At 33.7% G+C, this 21,113-nt stretch overlaps 1 protein-coding gene across 1 annotated transcript in view; it reads left to right on the top strand.

Annotated features, from left to right (window-relative positions):
• BCHE (butyrylcholinesterase) overlaps window positions 1–21,113 on the top strand; it is a 78,288-nt gene that overhangs the window by 2,147 nt on the left and 55,028 nt on the right. Inside the window, exon 2 of the mRNA XM_010840926.1 lies at window positions 4,358–5,882. Within this exon, the coding sequence (XP_010839228.1) occupies window positions 4,358–5,882 (1,525 nt within the window). The remainder of the gene's footprint in view (window positions 1–4,357; window positions 5,883–21,113) is intronic.

Genomic DNA, 21,113 nt, shown 5'->3' with positions numbered 1-21,113 from the left:
TCCTTTAATAAGTCCTTGACTGCCCCATTATTTAGAAAATTTGGTTGATATCCAATTATGACAAATATATGGCAAATAAACAGCTTTTTATACCAATAATTTTATTATACTCATATCTTATACCATTGAATATTTTTAAAACTAGTCAAGGAATTTTGATACTACTTTCAAAATTGAATTAAAAATGCAAAAAAAAGAAAATACATTTTTAATTTTGAAAGTTTTTTTTTTTTTTTTAAGTTGAGAATAATTTCCCCAAATTGCCAGTAGATTTTGATATCCTGGAGCATTTGATAAACTTGGAACACTATAGTATTCATTATTTTCCAGGTTTGTCTCCCTCCTCACTCCCATCAATTTTCTTTTGCAATTCCAAACAAAACTAATGCCTTTAATCAAGTATTAAATATTATTACAATAAATTAGTTGATTTAAACTGAGTATTTCTAAATTCATTTACTCAGTTGTCCTTGGTATGAAAATTTACCCCATTCTTTGTGATAAACATGTTATGTGTTCTCAGAATTTAAATTGTTTAATGTACCAGTAGTCAATTTGCAACAGAATTTATAGGATGAAATAAATGAAATTTTGTTGAATACTTTAATTATTAATAAACACTTAGAGATACAGAGCAATAACATTTTTTAATCTCCTTTGTCTACTTTTTGATTGCTTATCATGTGATAATGTATATTAAAAACATAAACATCTCTTAATGGTAAAACTACAGTGCAGCATTTAGACTAGAAAATACTAGATTATGAAAAAAAAATTATTCTTACTTAAATAAAGGACTGCAGTGGCTCAGCAGTAAAAAATCCTCCTGCAATGCAGGAGACCCAGAGTTCAGTCCCTGGGTTGGGAAGATCCCCTGGAGGACGGCATGGCAACCCACTGTAGTATTCTTGTCTGGAGAACCCCATGGACTGAGGAGCCTGGCAGGCTACAGTTCACAGGGTCACAAAGAGTTGGACATGACTGAAGTGACTTAGCATGCATGCAAATAAATATAAACATATTAGCCTACACTAATAATGAGTATGCAAATAGAAGCATATGTTCATGCTAAAACGTAGATTTAATAATATAGTATTTAAAATTATTCCAACAGGTTAACACCAAGGTGAATTAGAATTATATTACCATTCTTGCTACAAACACAAGCTTATAGGATTGAATGTTACTAATTACATTATTTACAATTACAAGGTGTAAGTACTTTTATTAGTAATACCAAGGTGATGACTCATAGATATCACTGTTGAAAAAGAAAGATTATTACTCATATAAATCATATTATATAACATTAAGTTCTACTTAGCACAAAATATAAATAAAAGCATGCAAGTACTTATATAAATCAATTAAGTGACATGGAATGTTATTACAACCTTTTAGATGTTATAGCAGCCTTTCATAATACATGCAATGAATATTATTACATTTATTAATTACATACAAAAACAAAATATGTTGGTAGTAATTTTATATTCGCTATGGAATAAAATTAATAAACAATAGAATGAAAGTTTGAAAACTGTCAGAAACCAAAAATTATCAGGATCTGTTATATGGTTTATGTAAAACCAAACAAAAAGAATACAATCTTTATTAGACTTAGTAGAGATTGATTGAGCTAGGCCAAATGCCTACCTCCAATTTAGAAGAAATGTCTTAGGATTTATCAGAAGGGGGAAAAAATAAAACTGTAGTATGTGTTAGCAGTATCTCTAAAACTCCTAACTCTCTGAAATATAAAATTTTATTAGAGTCAAATTTGCTACTGCTGCTGCTATTTAGTCACTAAGTTGTGTCCAACTCTTTGTGACCCAATGGACTGTAGCCTCCCAGGTTCCTCTGTCCATGGGATTTCCCAGGTGATAATATTGGAATAGGTTGCCATTTCCTTCTACAGGGGATATTCCTGACCCAGGGATTGAATCAAGGCTCCTGAATTGGCAGGCAAATTCTTTACCACTGAGCCATCAGGGAAGCCTCAAGTGTCAAGTTTACAGGCATCTTTATATTACCATGCTGTTGCTGCTGCTGCTGCTAAGTCGCTTCAGTCGTGTCTGACTCTGTGCGACCCCATAGATGGAGCCCACCATGCTCCCCCATCCCTGGGATTCTCCAGGCAAGAACACTGGAGTGGATTGCCGTTTCTTTCTCCAATGCATGAAAGTGAAAAGTGAAAGTGAAGTCGCTCAGTTGTGTCCGACTCAGCGACCCCATGGACCGTAGCCTACCAGGCTCCTCTGTCCATGGTATTTTACAGGCAAGAGTATATACCATGACATTATATTTATTATTTTTATAAAAAATTATATTTAATTTGATTATAATATCTAAATTTCATAATAGAATATATATAGTGTTAAAATATTATATACTTCAAAATATTTTATTGGTAATAACAGAGTCATTTATTTCAAAATTGAGAGCATAAAAAATCTCATGGCTTAATTTTTTAAAGCCTTACTATTATAGCAATCATTATGTATAAATATATATGTGTATGTAGGCATAAACATGCAGATATAAGTAGAATTAGAGATAAATATATTTATAGACATAGCCATAATCATAGACAAAGAGACAGAGATAGCAGTAGAAATGGATATACATCTATAAGTACTGTACATTGAACAAAGTAGTGTATACAGTGGATTAGTTTATTCATATATTTTGGGGGATCAAAAAATACCTGTTGGTTACTAGCTGTCCTGTGAGCAGTGGTGAATGAGGCTCATTAACTGTGAGGATCATAGATCTAAGACAGTTATCTTAATAGGTAGTGCCTAAATCACTGCCTTCTAAGACAATCTAAAATTTAAGAAAAAAAATAAAAAATCTAATACAAATTCTCAGTGCTCACAGGATTAGTTTCATGGACACATAGTTTGGATTTATTATTACACTCTCAAAACATAATGAAGAAAACATTTTGTACATGTATGGAACTTTGCTATTGTTTTATGGATGAGAATCAGTGTTTGTATTTGACAATTTTAATCAGATTTTATTTTTTTTCTCAGTTGTATAAAGATATTAGTTCTTTCTGATGATATCTGCATTACATTTTTCTATTCTTTGTCACTTAGAGTTTCAGAATGTGATTTAAATTTTTTTATTGAAAAGAAACTCAACTGTGCATTATGAATTTTAAATAAAAGTTTGATTTCCCCAAATGTTCTTTTCATATTATTAAATAAATATTATTTCATGAAATGTCAAATAGTGATGATTTGGTAGGTATCAAAGATTACTTTTGCTTCCCCCACTTTTTCCAGTAATTCCTTAATTTTAATCTTCTGATTTCACTGTCCACTACCAAAATATAAGCAAATCTGACCATGCTAACACATTTAACCTCCCTAGTTGCATATGCTTTAATAAATTAACAGATTAAGACATGTATTGAGTCATCTCTGAGTGTAAAATTTCTTCTAAATTGATTTCTTCATCCACACATTACATTATCAGTCAGTCTCTTCATTGACAATATAATTTAGGTAGAAAAACCCTTCATGGTTATTCAGTTCCAAAGGACTGGTATATATCCAGTCTTCTCTATCTATTTCTGGTAGACCTTTATAGTGGTAGAAGATTTGTTTGTTTTCACAATTTGTAGGATTAATGGCAGCTACTGCATTTTTTTTGTTACTTAACATTTTATGAATTGCTTGTCCAAATTCTCTTCTGACCTTACATTATCCTTATGCTTGTACAGAGGAAAAAACCACTAAGGCAAAAAGGACCCCAGATGGGACTGTGGAAACAGAAAAAGACAGTAATAGGTCTGAAGATCCTTAGAGTTTCTTAACCTACTTCACAGCTCTGTCAAGAGCCAGTCAGCCATGATTAGAACTGTATATATATTCCAGAGAATATGTGAGCTTGTATTTCTTCCTCTAACCAAGGTAGAAATTTAATCTACTATATCTGTCATTAATAGACTGCCACTTAATGCCTGGTAAAATTGTATATATATATATATATATATATATATATATATATACACACACACATATATATACACACATACACACACACGTATGCCTTGGATGAATTTTCTCCTTAAAATACTAAATCTCTCTTTCTTACAGAGGTTTGTAAATGAATCTCTTCAAATTGAAATCATTTCTTTTTCCATTTCCATTTCACTCATTTCTTTCCTAAATTGAAAACTGAAATATGTCCAACCATTTTCTATTGTTTGTAGCAGTAACAGATTAATTAGTTTTCATAATTTACAGGATTAATAAGAACTGCTAAATTTTAGTTAATTATCATCAATAAAATATAACATTAGATGCATGAAGCTGTTAAAACTTCCTGCTTACCTCTCTTGCAGAAACCAATATGCAGAGCCGGAGTACAGTCATATACATCAGATTTGTCTTGTGGTTCCTTCTGCTCTGGGTACTCTTTGAGAAGTCACACACTGAAGAAGACATCATAATTACCACCAAGAATGGAAAAGTCAGGGGGATGCACTTGCCAGTACTTGGTGGCACAGTAACAGCCTTTCTTGGAATCCCGTATGCACAGCCACCTCTTGGTAGACTACGATTCAAAAAGCCACAATCTTTGACCAAGTGGCCTGATATTTGGAATGCCACAAAATATGCAAATTCTTGTTATCAGAACACAGATCAAAGTTTTCCAGGCTTCCTTGGTTCAGAGATGTGGAACCCAAACACTGACCTCAGTGAAGACTGTTTATATCTAAATGTGTGGATTCCAACACCTAAACCAAAAAATGCTACTGTAATGATATGGATCTACGGTGGTAGTTTTCAGACTGGAACATCATCTTTGCATGTTTATGATGGCAAGTTTCTGGCACGGGTTGAAAGAGTTATTGTGGTTTCAATGAACTATAGAGTGGGTGCCCTCGGATTCTTAGCTTTACCAGGAAATCCTGAGGCACCAGGGAATGTTGGTCTATTTGATCAACAGTTGGCTCTTCAGTGGGTCCAAAAAAACATAGCAGCCTTTGGTGGAAATCCTAAAAGTGTAACTCTCTTTGGAGAAAGTGCAGGAGCAGCTTCAGTTAGCCTTCATTTACTTTCTCCAGAAAGCCACCCATTGTTTACCAGAGCTATTCTGCAAAGTGGATCCTCTAATGCTCCTTGGGCAGTGACATCTCGTTATGAAGCTAGGAACAGAACATTGACTTTAGCTAAATTTATTGGTTGCTCTAGAGAAAATGACACTGAGATAATCAAATGCCTTCGAAATAAAGATCCCCAGGAGATTCTTCGTCATGAAGTGTTTGTTGTCCCCTATGGTACACTCTTATCAGTAAATTTTGGTCCCACTGTGGATGGTGATTTTCTCACTGACATGCCAGACACACTACTCCAACTTGGACAGTTCAAAAAAACCCAGATCTTGGTGGGTGTTAATAAAGATGAAGGGACAGCATTTTTAGTATATGGTGCTCCTGGCTTCAGCAAAGATAACAATAGTATTATAACCAGAAAAGAATTTCAAGAAGGTTTAAAAATATTTTTTCCAGGAGTGAGTGAGTTTGGAAAGGAATCGATCCTTTTCCACTACATGGACTGGTTAGATGATCAGAGAGCTGAAAAGTACCGTGAGGCCTTGGATGATGTTGTTGGGGATTATAATATTATATGTCCTGCTTTGGAGTTCACCAAAAAGTTCTCAGATATGGGAAACAATGCCTTTTTCTACTACTTCGAGCACCGATCCTCCAAACTCCCTTGGCCAGAATGGATGGGAGTGATGCATGGTTATGAGATCGAATTTGTTTTTGGTTTGCCACTGGAAAGAAGAGTTAATTACACAAAAGCTGAGGAAATTTTTAGTAGATCCATTATGAAACGTTGGGCAAATTTTGCAAAATATGGGTAAGTGCCAATTTTTGTAATTGTTCTTGTTTGTTTTGTTTTCCTTAGCTTTGCATGTTCCCCAGTGTAGACTTCATTCAAGGTACAGAAACATTTTGATTATTTATTCTCTTCACACCTTAAGCTGGTTTTGTTTTTCATTATTTAGTACATTTCATTTCCTTGCATCAGAGTGCTTAAAAGAAATAATCAAAGGACTTTTATGAAAAATATTTTCTGATTTCATTTCCAAAGCAGCATAAAGTACTTTAACAACGTTCCCCAAAGTTTGTATGGAACTAGATGTCCACCTTGCGAACAAGATGTCCACCTTGTCAAGTGCTTTTCAGCCTAAAAGTTCACAGTGTTCACATGTTTAAGAAGGAGCAGGAATATCTCTCTTTTGCTCATGCTCTTAAGCAGTGGTACACTGTTACCTGATACACAAAGAAAGACATACCATCACAGGAAAATCAAAGGGCAGGATGGTATTAAGGTTGGTCCTCACATTACTCAAAATACAGAATTTGACATTTTATCAACGTTTTTTATTCCCTAATATGTTTGTTCAGAGGTTTTAGGTAACCTTGGTTGAACAAGAGCTGCAAGGCTCATCTTGTTTAGCTAAACTGCTTTCCACTTGAGTAGTCACAAGGGTGACATTACATAATAAGAGATGCTACAAAAGAACATATTTTCCCTCATATGTTATAAATATTGTGATATTATCTCTTCAATAGTCAGAGAAAAAATGCTCTTTTAATATCAATATATTTTCTATTTTTTAATACTTCATGTGTATAAAAAATAAGGATTTTATAATAATATGTAACCTCAAATTGAATTTTCTACACCGAAAGTTTGTATCAGTGCGAATAACCAAAAAAATAAAAATTGGGGCATCTCTTTTTTTGAAAAATGCTTACAGAAACTCACAAACTGATTGATGCGTTAATCCAATTTGTCATCCTATCTTTATAATCAAAAAGAATTTGGGGAATGATTTTCTTTCTGGTTTTATTTTCCGTCCTCCATTTGGTTTGTTTTTTATGTTATTTTTTAACTTTACAATATTGTATTGGTTTTGCCATATATCAAAATGAATCCACCACAGGTATGCATGTGTTCCCCATCCTGAACCCTCCTCCCTCCTTCCTCCCCATACCATCCCTCTGGGTCGTCCCAGTGCACCAGCCCCAAGCGTCCAGTATCGTGCATCGAACCTTGGAATTTATTGTGTTGATGCTTCATGTTATTGTAGGTATCTTTCTACAAAGTATCTGTATTTTATAACTCCTCTCAAAATGTTTAGACACTTATTCACTGTATATAAGGCTAAAACTCTTCCATCTGGCATTAAGATGCTTCTCTAACCTTGCTACAACCCATTCTCCTCAGTACCTGTTTCTTTGGTAGAGGAATTATCACATGAATATCAAAGATTTCAAGTTTAACTATACCTTAGAACCTGTTCTTGCTGTGTGCCCTGTTTAGAAAATTTACCTCTCTCCTTTTTAATGACACAAGTCCTACTATTCTGTTGTTTTGACCAATTACATGTTTCATACAGAGTAACTTTAATTCTAAGAGTTGTAATTGCTTCAGACCTGTTTTACACTCCCAGAGAAACCATTGACAGTCATATATCTAAATGCTATCTTTCATTTTATTCTGAGCCTCCTAAACTAGACTAAGAACTAACTTCTTGATAGAGAAGTTATGGTTTTATTGAATACTTATTGAAGTACTGACATTGGTATATGTCCCACTTTACAAATATTTAGATTCAGTAAGAACAAGTTAAACTTTTTTTTAAGATATGTAAGCTATTATCTGTAGCTGTACAATATATTACACCTTCTCAACATCAGCCTAAATTTCTGCTTAACAAGGAACATCTTATTTCTAGAGCTGCTTTAGAATTATGTATATTTCATTCTGTTCTCTCCCTCAAGGCTTTAATCCACATTAAATCACTTGAATATGTTTTTAATTCTGTCTGACAATTCTAGAGATTATAAATAATTTAGGGGAACTATTAAGGTAATTTAAGGGAAACATCAACATTTCTTCAAAATATTGATGCCTATAATTTTTAAAAGACTTATATCTTACATGTTTAAATCATCAAGAAATATGTATTTTCTTATTTCACAATGGAGAACACTGAGAACGAGGTGAAGTATCTATGGCAAATGAGTGCAACAGGTCAAAGAAGAGAATATTTGATAATTAATGGAATAAAAGATTGTTTAATCCTAATTTACATCTATGATTAGCATATTTTAATAGGGAATAAATGAATATTGAAAAAATTTTATTGTAATAGTAAATTCACATGAACAAGATTAAAACCATAAAGATTAAAGTAAACTTTTTAGTGTAGTTCAGTCATAGATACCATTCAGCAAGATACCAATTTAACCAGTGAGTTTCTTTATAGTCCATGCTTGCACAATTGGACAGAGATGATAATATGTCATATGCATTGAGATTTGACTTGATGGAAAACATAATGTTAATCTCCTGGTGTGCACTATATTTTTTCAAAGTATACCTATGTAATAAATACAGAAGCTTAGAATGACTAAATAAACTCCATGGTAACAAAGTTGGTTTAAGTGTCAGGTTGGGAAATCTACTCACATTCATTTGCCCACAAACATGATGTTTGATGTTCTCTTCCCAGGGAGATGCTCCCCCTTGGTTTGCCTCCACTCCCCATACCAAGGACATTTAACAGTATCTGGAGTTACTTTTTATTTTTTTTAATTTTATTTTATTTTTAAACTTTACGTAATTGTATTAGTTTTGCCAAATATCAAAATGAATTTGCCACAGGTATACATGTGTTCCCCATCCTGAACCCTCCTCCCTCCTACCTCCCCATACCATCCCTCTGGGTCATCCCAGTGCTCTAGCCCCAAGCATCCAGTATCGTGCATTGATCCTGGACCGGCATCTCGTTTCATACATATTTTACTTGTTTCAATGCCATTCTCCCAAATCTTCCCACCCTCTCCCTCTCCCACAGAGTCCATAAGACTGTTCTACACATCAGTGTCTCTTTTGCTGTCTCGTACACAGGGTTATTGTTACCATCTTTCTAAATTCCATATATATGCGTTAGTATACTATATTGGTGTTTTTCCTTCTGGCTTACTTCACTCTGTATAATAGGCTCCGGTTTCATCCACCTCATTAGAACTGATTCAAATGTATTCTTTTTAATGGCTGAGTAATACTCCATTGTGTATATGTACCACTGCTTTCTTATCCATTCATCTGCTGATGGACATCTAGGTTGCTTCCATGTCCTGACTATTATAAACAGTGCTGAGATGAACATTGGGGTACACGTGTCTCTTTCCCTTCTGGTTTCCTCAGTGTGTATGCCCAGCAGTGGGATTGCTGGATCATAAGGCAGTTCTATTTCCAGTTTTTTAAGGAATCTCCACACTGTTCTCCATAGTGGCTGTACTAGTTTGCATTCCCACCAACAGTGTAAGAGGGTTCCATTTTCTCCACACCCTCTTCAGCATTTATTATTTGTAGACTTTTGGATCGCAGCCATTCTGACTGATGTGAAATGGAGTTATTTTTGAGTATCACTTCTGGAACTGGGGTGGGCTACTAGCTATATAGAGGCCAGGGATGCTGCTAAACTTCTTACAATGCTCAGGATAGTCCCCCAGCAACAAATTATGCATTCCAAATGTCAGTAATGCCTAGATTGGGAAACTGCAGATTTTTACTCCCATATAACCCCAAAATCACATACAAAGAAAGTAAAAAGTAGAAATAAGAGTTGTAATTATCATTCAGGAAAGTGAATTTTCAAGTACATGGTTCATAAAATGTTTTAATGCCTTTTTCTCCTTAAAGAATGTTTAGTATATGTTCTATTTCTTATTAGGACTAAGTTCAAAATAATTTTGAACTTTTCTTTGTGGTATTTTATTTTCCCAATGGGTTGTTTAGTAGTCTTTTATTTAACTTTCAGCTATTTGTATGATTTCTAGATAGTTTGTTGTGGATTTCTAATTTAATTCAGTTCTAGTTAGAGACTCTACTCAAGATTTTCCGTTTTGAAATATATTGAGAATTATTTTATGACCCAGATATGATTCATATGGGTGATTATTTTATGTGCTCTTGAAAAGAATGCCTGTTATTACTTGGTATGATTAATTAATTAGTAAATTAATTAATTCGTGGTTTCTCAGGTCTTCTAATGTTTTTGTCTACTTATTTTAAATACTGAGAGAAGGGTACTAACATCTTTCACTATAATTGTGATTCTGTTTATTTCTCCACTTAATTCTACTAATTTTTCTTTTACTATTTTAAATTTATACTATTAACTCCGTGCACATTTAGGATTATGTATTCCTGATTAGTTGACTTTTATCATTTTGAAATGTCTCTGTCCTGAAATTGACTTTGCCTAATATTAAGATAGATACATCAAGTTTCTCATGCTATGTTTGCACAATATATTTTGTTCCATCCTTTTACTCTAACTCATCTAATTAAAAAAAAAAAAAGAAACCTTTCTTAGATTTAGCATGATTAACCCAATTGGCATTTAGTATAATTATCAATGTGTTTTGTTTAAATCTACCATCTTGCTATTTTTAATCCATCCTTCTTATTGCTCCTTTGCAACTCTTTCCTCTTTAATGTTTATGCTGTTGTATTTTTTATGGATGTTTAGTTTGTCTTTAATTTTTTCCCCAGTGTTTGTTTTAACACTAAAATTGTTTCACTTATAACTATCTACTTAGAGTTAATACTGACCTACTTTGCTGACATTTCCCACTTTCTAAACAATTCATGCTTCCTATTTTCCATTTCACTCTTAACTACTTCACAACTGTAAGAAATTAGCAATAAAGTTTCATGTATTCTCCTCATTTTTTATATTGTCCTATGTTTATGGAATATATAATATAAAATATCTCTTAAAATTGTATTTGTTTCTTACAAGTTATATTCATGTAAATTCATAAAATAAAAAGCATAGTCTTTTATGTTTACTTGTGTGTTTAGTGGGGTTTCCCTGGTGGCTCAGATGGTAAAGAATCTACCTGCAATTTAGAAGACCTGTATTCCATCACTGGGTTGAGGAGATTTGGAGAATGAAATGGCAGTCCACTCCAGGATTCTTGCCTGGAAATTTCTGTGGGCATATATCATTTCCAGTGTTCTTGACCCTTCCTATGGATTCTAATTGTCATCTGGAATTTTTTTCCTTTGTGCTAAAAAACATCCTTTAGAATTTCTCATTGGCAGTTTGAATAGTTACAAATTCTCTCAACATTTTTTTTTTTAATCTGAAGATACCTTTATTTTCCTTTGATTGAATGAATTTTTTTTTAAAGATAGATTTCTGGTTTAATCTTTTTTTTTTCTTTTTTTTTCCATCAGTTTAAAGATATGTCCCATTATCTTCTTGTCTCTACAGTTCTGATGTAAAGTGGACCTTTATTTGTATGATTGCCCTCTCTATACAATGTAAAAAATTTTTTTCTCTGGTTGATTTCAAAATTTCCTCTTTATCTTTGGTTTCAATTGTTTATCCATGGTATTTCCAAGAATTATTTCTTTGTCTAGGGATTTTGTCTTGTTTTGTTTTTGTCTGATGTTTGCTAAGCTTAGTAATTTTTAATATCACATTTGAGAAACTTTGTATCAGTATTCCATCATATATTATTTCTGCCCCAGTCTCACTCTCATCTCCTTCTAGAACTCCGATTATACATGCACTAGATTATTAAATTTTGTCCCGCAGGTCACTAAGCTTCTGTTGCCTTTTCTTCAGATTTGCAAATTAGATACATTTTAAAATTTTCTTTACAAGCTCAATGACTCTTTTTGTATCATCTCCAATCTGTGATTGAAGGTAACCAATGAATTTTTTATTTCACTTATTTTAGTTTTCAGATTGAATTTTTTTCAGTAGTTTCATTATTTTGCTGAGTTCCTCCCTGTTTTCTATTTAGTTATTATTCTTTAAGTTCCTGAACATATTTAAAATAGCTGCTTTAAGTTGCTCATTCAATATCTAGTTGATGGGTTCATGTACTGTTTTCCTATTTCTTTGCATGTCTAGAAATTTTCACATTTGTACTAGACTTTGTGGATGATGCAGCAGAAATTCTATATTATTTTAGTCTTCTCTGAAGAATATATATTTCCACTGAATGATGGTTGTTTGTTTTTAATTTTACCAGACAGTTCAATTAAGAGATGTGTATATACTTCAATTTGTCTGAAGTATGTGTAGACTTGGTTTTATATTTTGAGTGAATCCATGAAAGGTCCAAAATATTTTATAGACTCTTTAAGTTGGCAGAACTTAAACTAATGTCTTTTTTCACTGAAGATGTTACAGTTACTTGTTTTGTGTCTATTAGAGTGGAGTTAGTGCTTCCCATTGGTGCAGTGGTAAAGAATACGCCTGCCAATGCAGGAGATGCGAGATACGCAGGTTCAATCTTCTGGATCAGGAAGATCCCTTGGAATAAGAAACGGCAACCCATTCCAGTCTTGTTGCCTGGAGAATCCCATGGACAGAGGAGCCTGGCAGACTACAGTCCATGGGGTTGCAAAGAGCCGGACATGACTGAGCACACACATACACCATGGTAGAGATAGACTGGGTCTCCTTAATCTGAAGTTATGGCCTTCCACTCAGCTGGCCTGCATATTAATGAGATGAAAGCAAAGTGTTGACAACATTATACTAGTTATTCACTCTCCAGCTGTCCCATCTCTTCTGCTTTCAGCCATGCAGTCTCTTCTCTCTTTTCCCAGTCTCTCATGTACTTGCTCTGAATATATTCAGCCCAGGCCTCAGCCAAAGACGTGCAGGGAGACCTGTCCCACAGATTCTAGCTACTTCAATACCCCAGAATTCTTATTTCTGTTTTTTAGCCTCAGTGAAGCTACTGTACTCTGCTTAGGTTCAAGCTCCCTGCATCTTCGATAGCCAGTTATCTTCATGTGAGTAACCACAGTAAACATGGCCTCACCTTGAAGTACCTCTTCTCTCAAATAACATAGACTTGTGTTGCCTGTTATCCAGTTCCTGAAACTCGTCATTTTATTGTTTTGTTTTTTGCTTTTGGCCCAGTATATACTTGTTTATGGTGGGACAGTTAATCCAGTTTCAATTATTCCATCATGGGTGACAATGAAAGCCCAACCCGATTTGTATTTTAAGAGAATCTTAACCTTTATGTACTTCATTCAGTTCCATGAAATTCATTTTTCCAGTTACTTTAAAAACACTTGTCAATTTCCAAGATATAAGTTAAAAAAACAACTTTTAAAATTTCATTTCTTTGCAAAAATAAAGAAAACGTTATCCTGTGAAAGCACTAAATAGTATTTGAATTTGGTATCTTTAGTTGCATGGTTTGAAATTCCTTATAAAATATATACAATATAACTTAAGCCTTAGCTAATTGGAATTAACTACCTATATGCATTTTGCCTGCTTTTGCTTTTCCCTCAATCCCATCTCTAAAATGAATTTAAATCTAGATCCAAATAGCAGGCATGTGCATCACACCCAGTATCCTATAATAGGAGATATTAAAATATCAATATAACATATATATATCCATCAGTTATTCAGCTAGTCAATACCTTGATGACCAATAGATTAGATTAACCAGCACTTAATGATGTATCTTCAGCACTACCTCAGTGATACAGGAAATTGGTGAAATCAAACTTGATTTGTCAAACAGACCAGAACAGCTAAAGGAGGAAAATAAGCCAAAATACAATTAGTATAACGTCAGACAGAGGATGGTTATTCCTGGACCCCTCCAATTGCCTCCTGCTGCTGCAGAGCATCATTTGTTTACTGTGTTCTCTCTGGGTGCTATTTTCAGAATTCCTTCAGGGCACCGCCTCCAGTTGAGCTATTCACAGTGCAGTTACATAGCCTTCCCCATCATAAGTGATAGCCCTGATGTGTCCAGTGTTAATCTTACTAGGGATCCTTTGTGTATAATCTCAGCCAAGTGACTTAGCATCCCTTACTGTGTTTTCCTATCTGAAAAAATGAGGCTATAAATATACCTCCCTTACTGACATGTTGAAATAAACCTTATCATTGACAGGAAACTGCATTCCTCTATTTCATTAAAAAATTCTGTTTTTCCCCTACCAAGCATAAACTACTTCAATCTATTCTTATCTAAGTTTAAACTTGGCTTCTTCCTCCAAATGTGCAATTGTTTAACTTCCTGGCTCAGCATTAGTCAAGTTTTCAAACAAATAAAGGTAAACTACAAAATTGAGGCAATTAACTTTCTTCTGTCTCTTTGGTGAGAATTCATTTATTCAGGATCCTCTAAATTGGTTAATGTTCCCTAATACTTTTTTTTTTTTTTGGCCAGAAATAAATGGTATGACACAAATACTTTTTGTCCTATTTTGATGTCATGAAACCAAAATGTTACTTAGCAAAGTATTTTTAGTAATCTCACAGCAGTATACCTGCTGTTATCCTCAAGTGTCTTATTTATTTACTATTTATTCCCTTGGAGTGTGAGGAACAACTTTTTTACATAGGACTGAAACTATATTACTAAACTTTCAGTCCCCTAGTTTACTGATCTGTATAAAATAAATATGAACAGTTCATGACATTTGTCCTGGAAAGTAGGTGCAATTAAATGAATGCTGAGTCATAATTTCTTAGTGCACAAGATTATTTTGAATAATTGTCGGCATTTAAAATAGGCTTGCTTCTATGTACTAAATTGTAATTACAACCATCAGAAATTTACAGATTTGCCAGATTTCTAAAATAATGAACTTTATAGCTATATTCCAGATATATATAAGATGGGTATTACACATGTACTTCCATAACTTCATTATACTAGTAGGAATATGCTTATTTTCTAATATTTATATAAAGTTTATTTAATAATATTTAGTTTTTAATAGGTGTATTTCTCTTGTGTTTATGTATATATGACACAAGAAATAAAGTAATTGAAACAACACTTCAATTCCAGTTAATTTTCAAACAAATCTGTTTTCTTTGTATGTTCTTTTTCATCTCCTGGAATCATTTTATATTTTTAAAAGGTAATAGAAAACTGAAGAAAAGTTAAAAAGAAAATGTTAGTGGAGAACTGGTGTTCCTTTATTCTAATTCTCTGTATAGGGATGTAGCGTGCATCTGTTCTCATTTGATTGAGTTCATATCCTGTTACCAAGAAATTAATTTTAAAATTACACTTGAGTTTATTTTTATTATATTTTTCAACCTGAAATATATATTCTAGGACTTAATTACAATATACCTCTTAAGAAGCAATTTCTTAAATATACTAAAATGGTAGCAGTTGAAGATAGTTTTAAAGTGAACAGTATGATTAAACTGACAAGGTATGAAATATATGTATGGTATTATTAGACTGAAAATTTGCTGAAATGATGACACTATCTAACATTTCTGATGAGAAGAGTGTGGTCCATAGAAGAATAGTGAATTGGAGCTAAGAGGTGACAGAACAAAGATTAACTATGACTCAAGACTATTAACTTTCATTTCCTTCTATTATCCATTCACCAGGCTGCCTTCACCATGAATTATTGAAAGCAGTCATTAAATATGCTTACAAAATGCATTTGGTTACAAACTTATAATTTTAACATGTTAGCATGCTGATACTTGCCTGGATAATGTTACAGAGGTAAGGACAGAGAATAAACTAAAATTAAATATCATGACATACACAGACAAGTTTAAGTTTGTGAAAGACTCATCTGGCCATCTAATCCAATTATTGTCAGGCTTGTAATTAGATTTTTTGACAGATAATAGTTTATGTGGCTTCAAGAGTGAGACAAAAAGTCCTTGCCCTCCAATTCTATAATTATTTGTGGTGCCTTATTGTAATTAACTTAACTGAAACATTTTGATGACTTTACAAAGAGGTCAGGGTTCAGATCCTCTGGGATTTATTTTATTGTTATCATGAATGCATCAATGTTGTATCACTTCAAATACTTTTCTCCGCCTTAGGAATTAGTTGAGGAATTAGTTGGAAATAAAACAATAAATGTTGCCTGCAATATTCCTAAAAATACCTTAGTTTAACAAATATATATGTAGGTGAAATATATATACATATATATGCATTAGGTGAAGGTCGCTCAACCGTGTCTGCCTCTTTGTAACACATGGACTATGCATTCCATGTAATTCTCCAGGCCAGAATACTGGAGTGGGTAGCCTTTCCCTTCTCCAGGTGATCTTCCCTACCCAGGGATCGAACCCAGGTCTGCCACATTGCAGGCAAATTCTTTACCAGCTGAGCCACAAGGGAAGCCCATTTTTGCGTTAGTGTAACCTATTTGAAAAGGAAGAATTATGTTACATGACAACTTAAAATGTACATAAGATGATTTGCAAACCGTTTCAGAGTGCAGTCATATTTTACCATCAGTGACAGTGGAATGAAAAGGAGAAACCAGATTCCCCAAAGAGCTACTACATCTACAAAAATGTTTGACTAAGGGTTTTGAAGTACTGTGGTATTAAGGGAGCTCATTAAAACATGGAAAATCATATCTATATTATAGGATCAATTTACTTAGATTAATGTGATTTGTTCTCTGAGTTTGCCCAAAATTTTTGTGTATTTGGAAAAATTATAACATTCAATCTGCCTGTAAATCCTAAATTCAATCTGAAATTAGAGTTAATCATTTTTTAAAAATCAAAGTCATATTTTCAAGAATGTACATATAAATACAGTACTTCAAAGGATGTGTCAGATAGAAAATAACAACTTCAAAAAAAAACAAAATGTGGCTTTAAATATTTTGTTGTTTAAAATACTATATTTTTCTGATTGTTCCAAAATCAGAAAATATTAAAATGTGTTTGGTTAGATTGATAAGTTCCAAGAAATTATTCTTGCTACAGTTTTTCTCCCAAGTCAATAACACTCAAGATCAGAGTTAACAAGCATAACTCCACTCTCTTAAATTTTCTGCATGTTAATATCTCTGCTGGACACTTTCACATTAGCATGATAAATACTATTAACCTGATGGGATAGTCTGTAAATTTTTTTATACATGAAATGTTAATATTAAATTTTCCACAGACCTCTGTTATGTAAAAGCAATTGAATCTTTATCTTATGCAAATTAAATTTAATTACTTTTGATGTATTATTCTTTATGAATTGATACATAATAATATCTGTCTTATGACTAGATTTTAAAATAGTAGTTATAAAAGTATATAACTACTATAAAAAAGTAGTTATAAAAGATGCTCAACATCACTCATTATCAGAGAAATGCAAATCAAAACCACTATGAGGTACCATTTCACACCAGTCAGAATGGCTGCGATCCAAAAGTCTACAAATAATAAATGCTGGAGAGGGTGTGGAGAAAAGGGAACCCTCTTACACTGTTGGTGGGAATGCAAACTAGTACAGCCACTATGGAGAACAGTGTGGAGATTCCTTAAAAAACTGGAAATAGAACTGCCTTATGATCCAGCAACCCCACTGCTGGGCATACACACTGAGGAAACCAGAAGGGAAAGAGACACGTGTACCCCAATGTTCATCGCAGCACTGTTTATAATAGCCAGGACATGGAAGCAACCTAGATGTCCATCAGCAGATGAATGGATAAGAAAGCAGTGGTACATATACACAATGGAGTATTACTCAGCCATTAAAAAGAATACATTTGAATCAGTTCTAATGAGGTGGATGAAACTGGAGCCTATTATACAGAGTGAAGTAAGCCAGAAGGAAAAACATAAATACAGTATACTAACGCATATATATGGAATTTAGAAAGATGGTAACAATAACCCTGTGTACAAGACAGCAAAAGAGACACTGATGTATAGAACAGTCTTATGGACTCTGTGGGAGAGGGAGAGGGTGGGAAGATTTGGGAGAATGACATTGAAACATAAAAAAAAAATAAATAAAATAAAATAGTAGTTATAAGTTATATATTATCTGATAAACCATTATAAAACAATAACACAATTATATCAAAAGTGTTAGAATTACATATTTTTCTTAAAAGCCATAATCCCAAACATGCTTTTTCTGGTTTGGTATTTATGGAAATAGGAAAAATTACACATTTTATGAAACTCCTTATAATAAAAGTTTGCATCTTTTATAGACCTACTAATCACAAGTTAATATTGTTTGTTTAGATAGGTCATTATGTTGATTGGTTTATTCATTCTTCCACTTAGTCATTCAACAAATATTAACATATTTGAAAGCTTATATGAACCAAGTATTACTTAGGTGATATGAATACAGTAGTCATCAAAATATACCCAAGGAAAGAAAGAAAGGAAAAGCAAAACATTGGAGGGGAAAAAAAAATCCCAGAGAAAGTTTCTACCTTCAGGGGCCAAACAATTTAATAGAAGGAAAAAGACAACTAACAAATATATAATAAAATTTTATATTGACCAGAGTTCTGAAAAAATACTAAGCATAATTAGGGACCTAGAGCCTGAAGTGAGTGGAATGTGACGATATTTGTAGGATTGCCATGAAAAGTCTCTCAAAAGTTATATTAGAGTGAAATGACAGAGTTAATCATGTGGATTTCCAGGAGAAAAATGTGATGTCAGTATCTTGGGAATAAGTTTTCTCCAGAGAAAAAGCAGCAAGGACATGCCCTAAGACTGAAATATTTAGGATGTTGCAGTTCCCAGGCGGTACAGTAATGAATCTGCTGGCCCACTGAAGGAGATTCCAGAGACACAGCTTCAGTCTCTGGGTTGGGAAGATCCCCTGGAATAGGAAATGGCAACCCACTCCATATTCTTGCCTAGAAAATTCCACAGACAAAGGAGCCTGGTGGGCTACAGTCCATGGGGTCACAAAGAGACATGGCTGAATAACTGAACACAGACACAAGCTAACATACGGAAAGCCGGAAAGCAAGTGTATGTGAAGGTAAGTGGTGAAAGGCAAAGTCTGAGAAGTATAGAGGGTCAAGATATATAAGATTTGGTGCTTAGATTGATTTTCTGGAATCTACTCTGAATGAAATGATAAGCCATGGGACATTTGGGGCAACTGAGTGGCATAATTTGACTCAAACTTTATAATCATCTCTCTGACTCGTAGGTAAATAAGGGTGAAGCAGGAAGAGGAGCTAGGAGACTCCTAATTTAACAATCCAGGTGATGTCTTGAATTAAGTATTACTGGGAAGGACTGTCAGGACGTATTTTGAAAGATCTGGTAGGATTTGCTGACTGGATGTGCATATGAGATAACAAGTGGAATAGAGGATGAACCAAGGTTTTTGATCTGAGTCACTAGAAGAACAGAGCTGCTGTTTTGTGAGATAGGGATGACTGCGTAGGATAGTGGTTGAGATTGTGTGATCAAAACTGCTGATTTAAACATTTTAAATTTAAGGTGCCTATTCTGTAGACAAGCTATTCTGAAACTGAAGTCTGGGATTCAGGGGAGCGGTAGAAGTTAGATATCTAAACTTTGTATATAATAACATGAAAATGATATTTAGAGCCACAGAATTATATCATTTATGGAGGCAGATATCTGAACTCTTCAGAGATTTGGAGGAAAAGAGTAACCATCAGAGGGAATGAGTAGCCAGTGAGTCAGACTGACAACTAGGAGAACAAGATATCTCCCAAGACCAATGAAGAAAGAATTACAAGGAGGGTGTAGATACCTGCATCAAATATAGGATACGTATAAGGGAAACTATATGAAACTGTATATATAGGTTTGTGGGTTTAGAATTATGGAAGTTATTGGTGAGTGACAAAGATACCTGATGTTTTGATGAAAACATAGAAACTAAAATCTTAGTGGAAAGCCAAAAAACAATGAGAGGAAAATGATTAGACATTGCAACTCGACTCATCTTTTTTAAGAACTTTACTCTTAAGGGGAACTGAATCTGGGGATATGAGAATAAGAGCGAACAGGAGGGTTTTTGATTGTTTTTGCTTTTTTTGTGGTAGATATTGCAACATGTTTGTGTGTTGATGGCAATGGTATAGTGATTAATGTGACTAATTTTGTTTTATGTCAGCATCATAACCATCTACCTAATTTTACACTTTTACTTATTTTCTTTTGAGAAAATAATGCAGTTAAATACAACATGCAAGAAATCAGGCTGTCAGTAACTTGGATTTTGCAGAACACAAATTAAGGGACTCAAGAGATGGGAAGCAAAGGGAAAATAAAACCACAACCCAAATATTCTGAACATCCAGAAAAAAGGCTGTCATGAAATACTTCTTTGATATTTATTCCACAGAAAAGATTGTATTTCATTCTTTAGAACCTATGGACTTATAATGTGCCCTAAATTCTGGAAGAATTATTTCTTCATCTTTTAAGATGAGAGACAAATCAAAAGCAGCAGATTTCTGAGAGCTAAGGCAGGAAGCAAGCAGCTTTACAACAAAACTAAGAGGTCACAGACTAAGTCAGACCAACAGCTGTCGGGGTGGGGAGCCTATAACCTCCGGTATGTAAGTGCCTGTAACTAGTGACAAAATATAAGCCTTTAGACAAAAAAAAAAAAAAATTGTGTAATGCTTTCATTAATGTGTCCTTTAACATCCAGGGAAGAATTACACAATATCCATTAGGAAAATTTTCTTTGTTAAAATTAATGTGGTTACAATAAAAGCAACTTAGCCCTTAAGGAATATGCCTCACACATGACCTATACATAATAATAATTTAGCCTAGTGTTGTAGTCTGGATATTCTTAAGAAGATACAGTAGTTATTTGGATTAATAAATTTAAATCTATTGTAATATTTATGTTAATAACAACATTAGTTAAAAATTTATTAACTGCTAATGATAAGGACAGAGAGAAGGGACGAAGTAAGTGATTAAATAGTTAATACCACTAGGGTATTTTAAACAGAAAATATATAGGAGACCCCTGAAAGTTAATGATTACTCAAGAAAGTGGATTTGCTTAACCACAAAACCAAGCAAACATGCTTAGCAAAAAAACCATTCAACAAAAGCATGAGACATGCCCCCAGACCATAAAACAAGGTGGCATGAGACCCACGTTCTGCCCAGGGAACTCAGTTCAGTTCAGTTCAGTAACTCAGTCGTGTCCGACGCTCTGAGACCCCATGGACTGCAGCACACCAGGCCTCCCTGTCCATCACCAACTCCCGGAGTTTACTCAAACTCAT

This window comes from Bison bison, unplaced genomic scaffold (genome assembly GCF_000754665.1).
Source record: "Bison bison bison isolate TAMUID 2011002044 unplaced genomic scaffold, Bison_UMD1.0 scf7180017864149, whole genome shotgun sequence".
NCBI lineage: Eukaryota > Metazoa > Chordata > Mammalia > Artiodactyla > Bovidae > Bison > Bison bison.
Note: the sequence above shows the minus strand (reverse complement) of the source record. Positions and strands in the feature narration are given on the sequence as shown.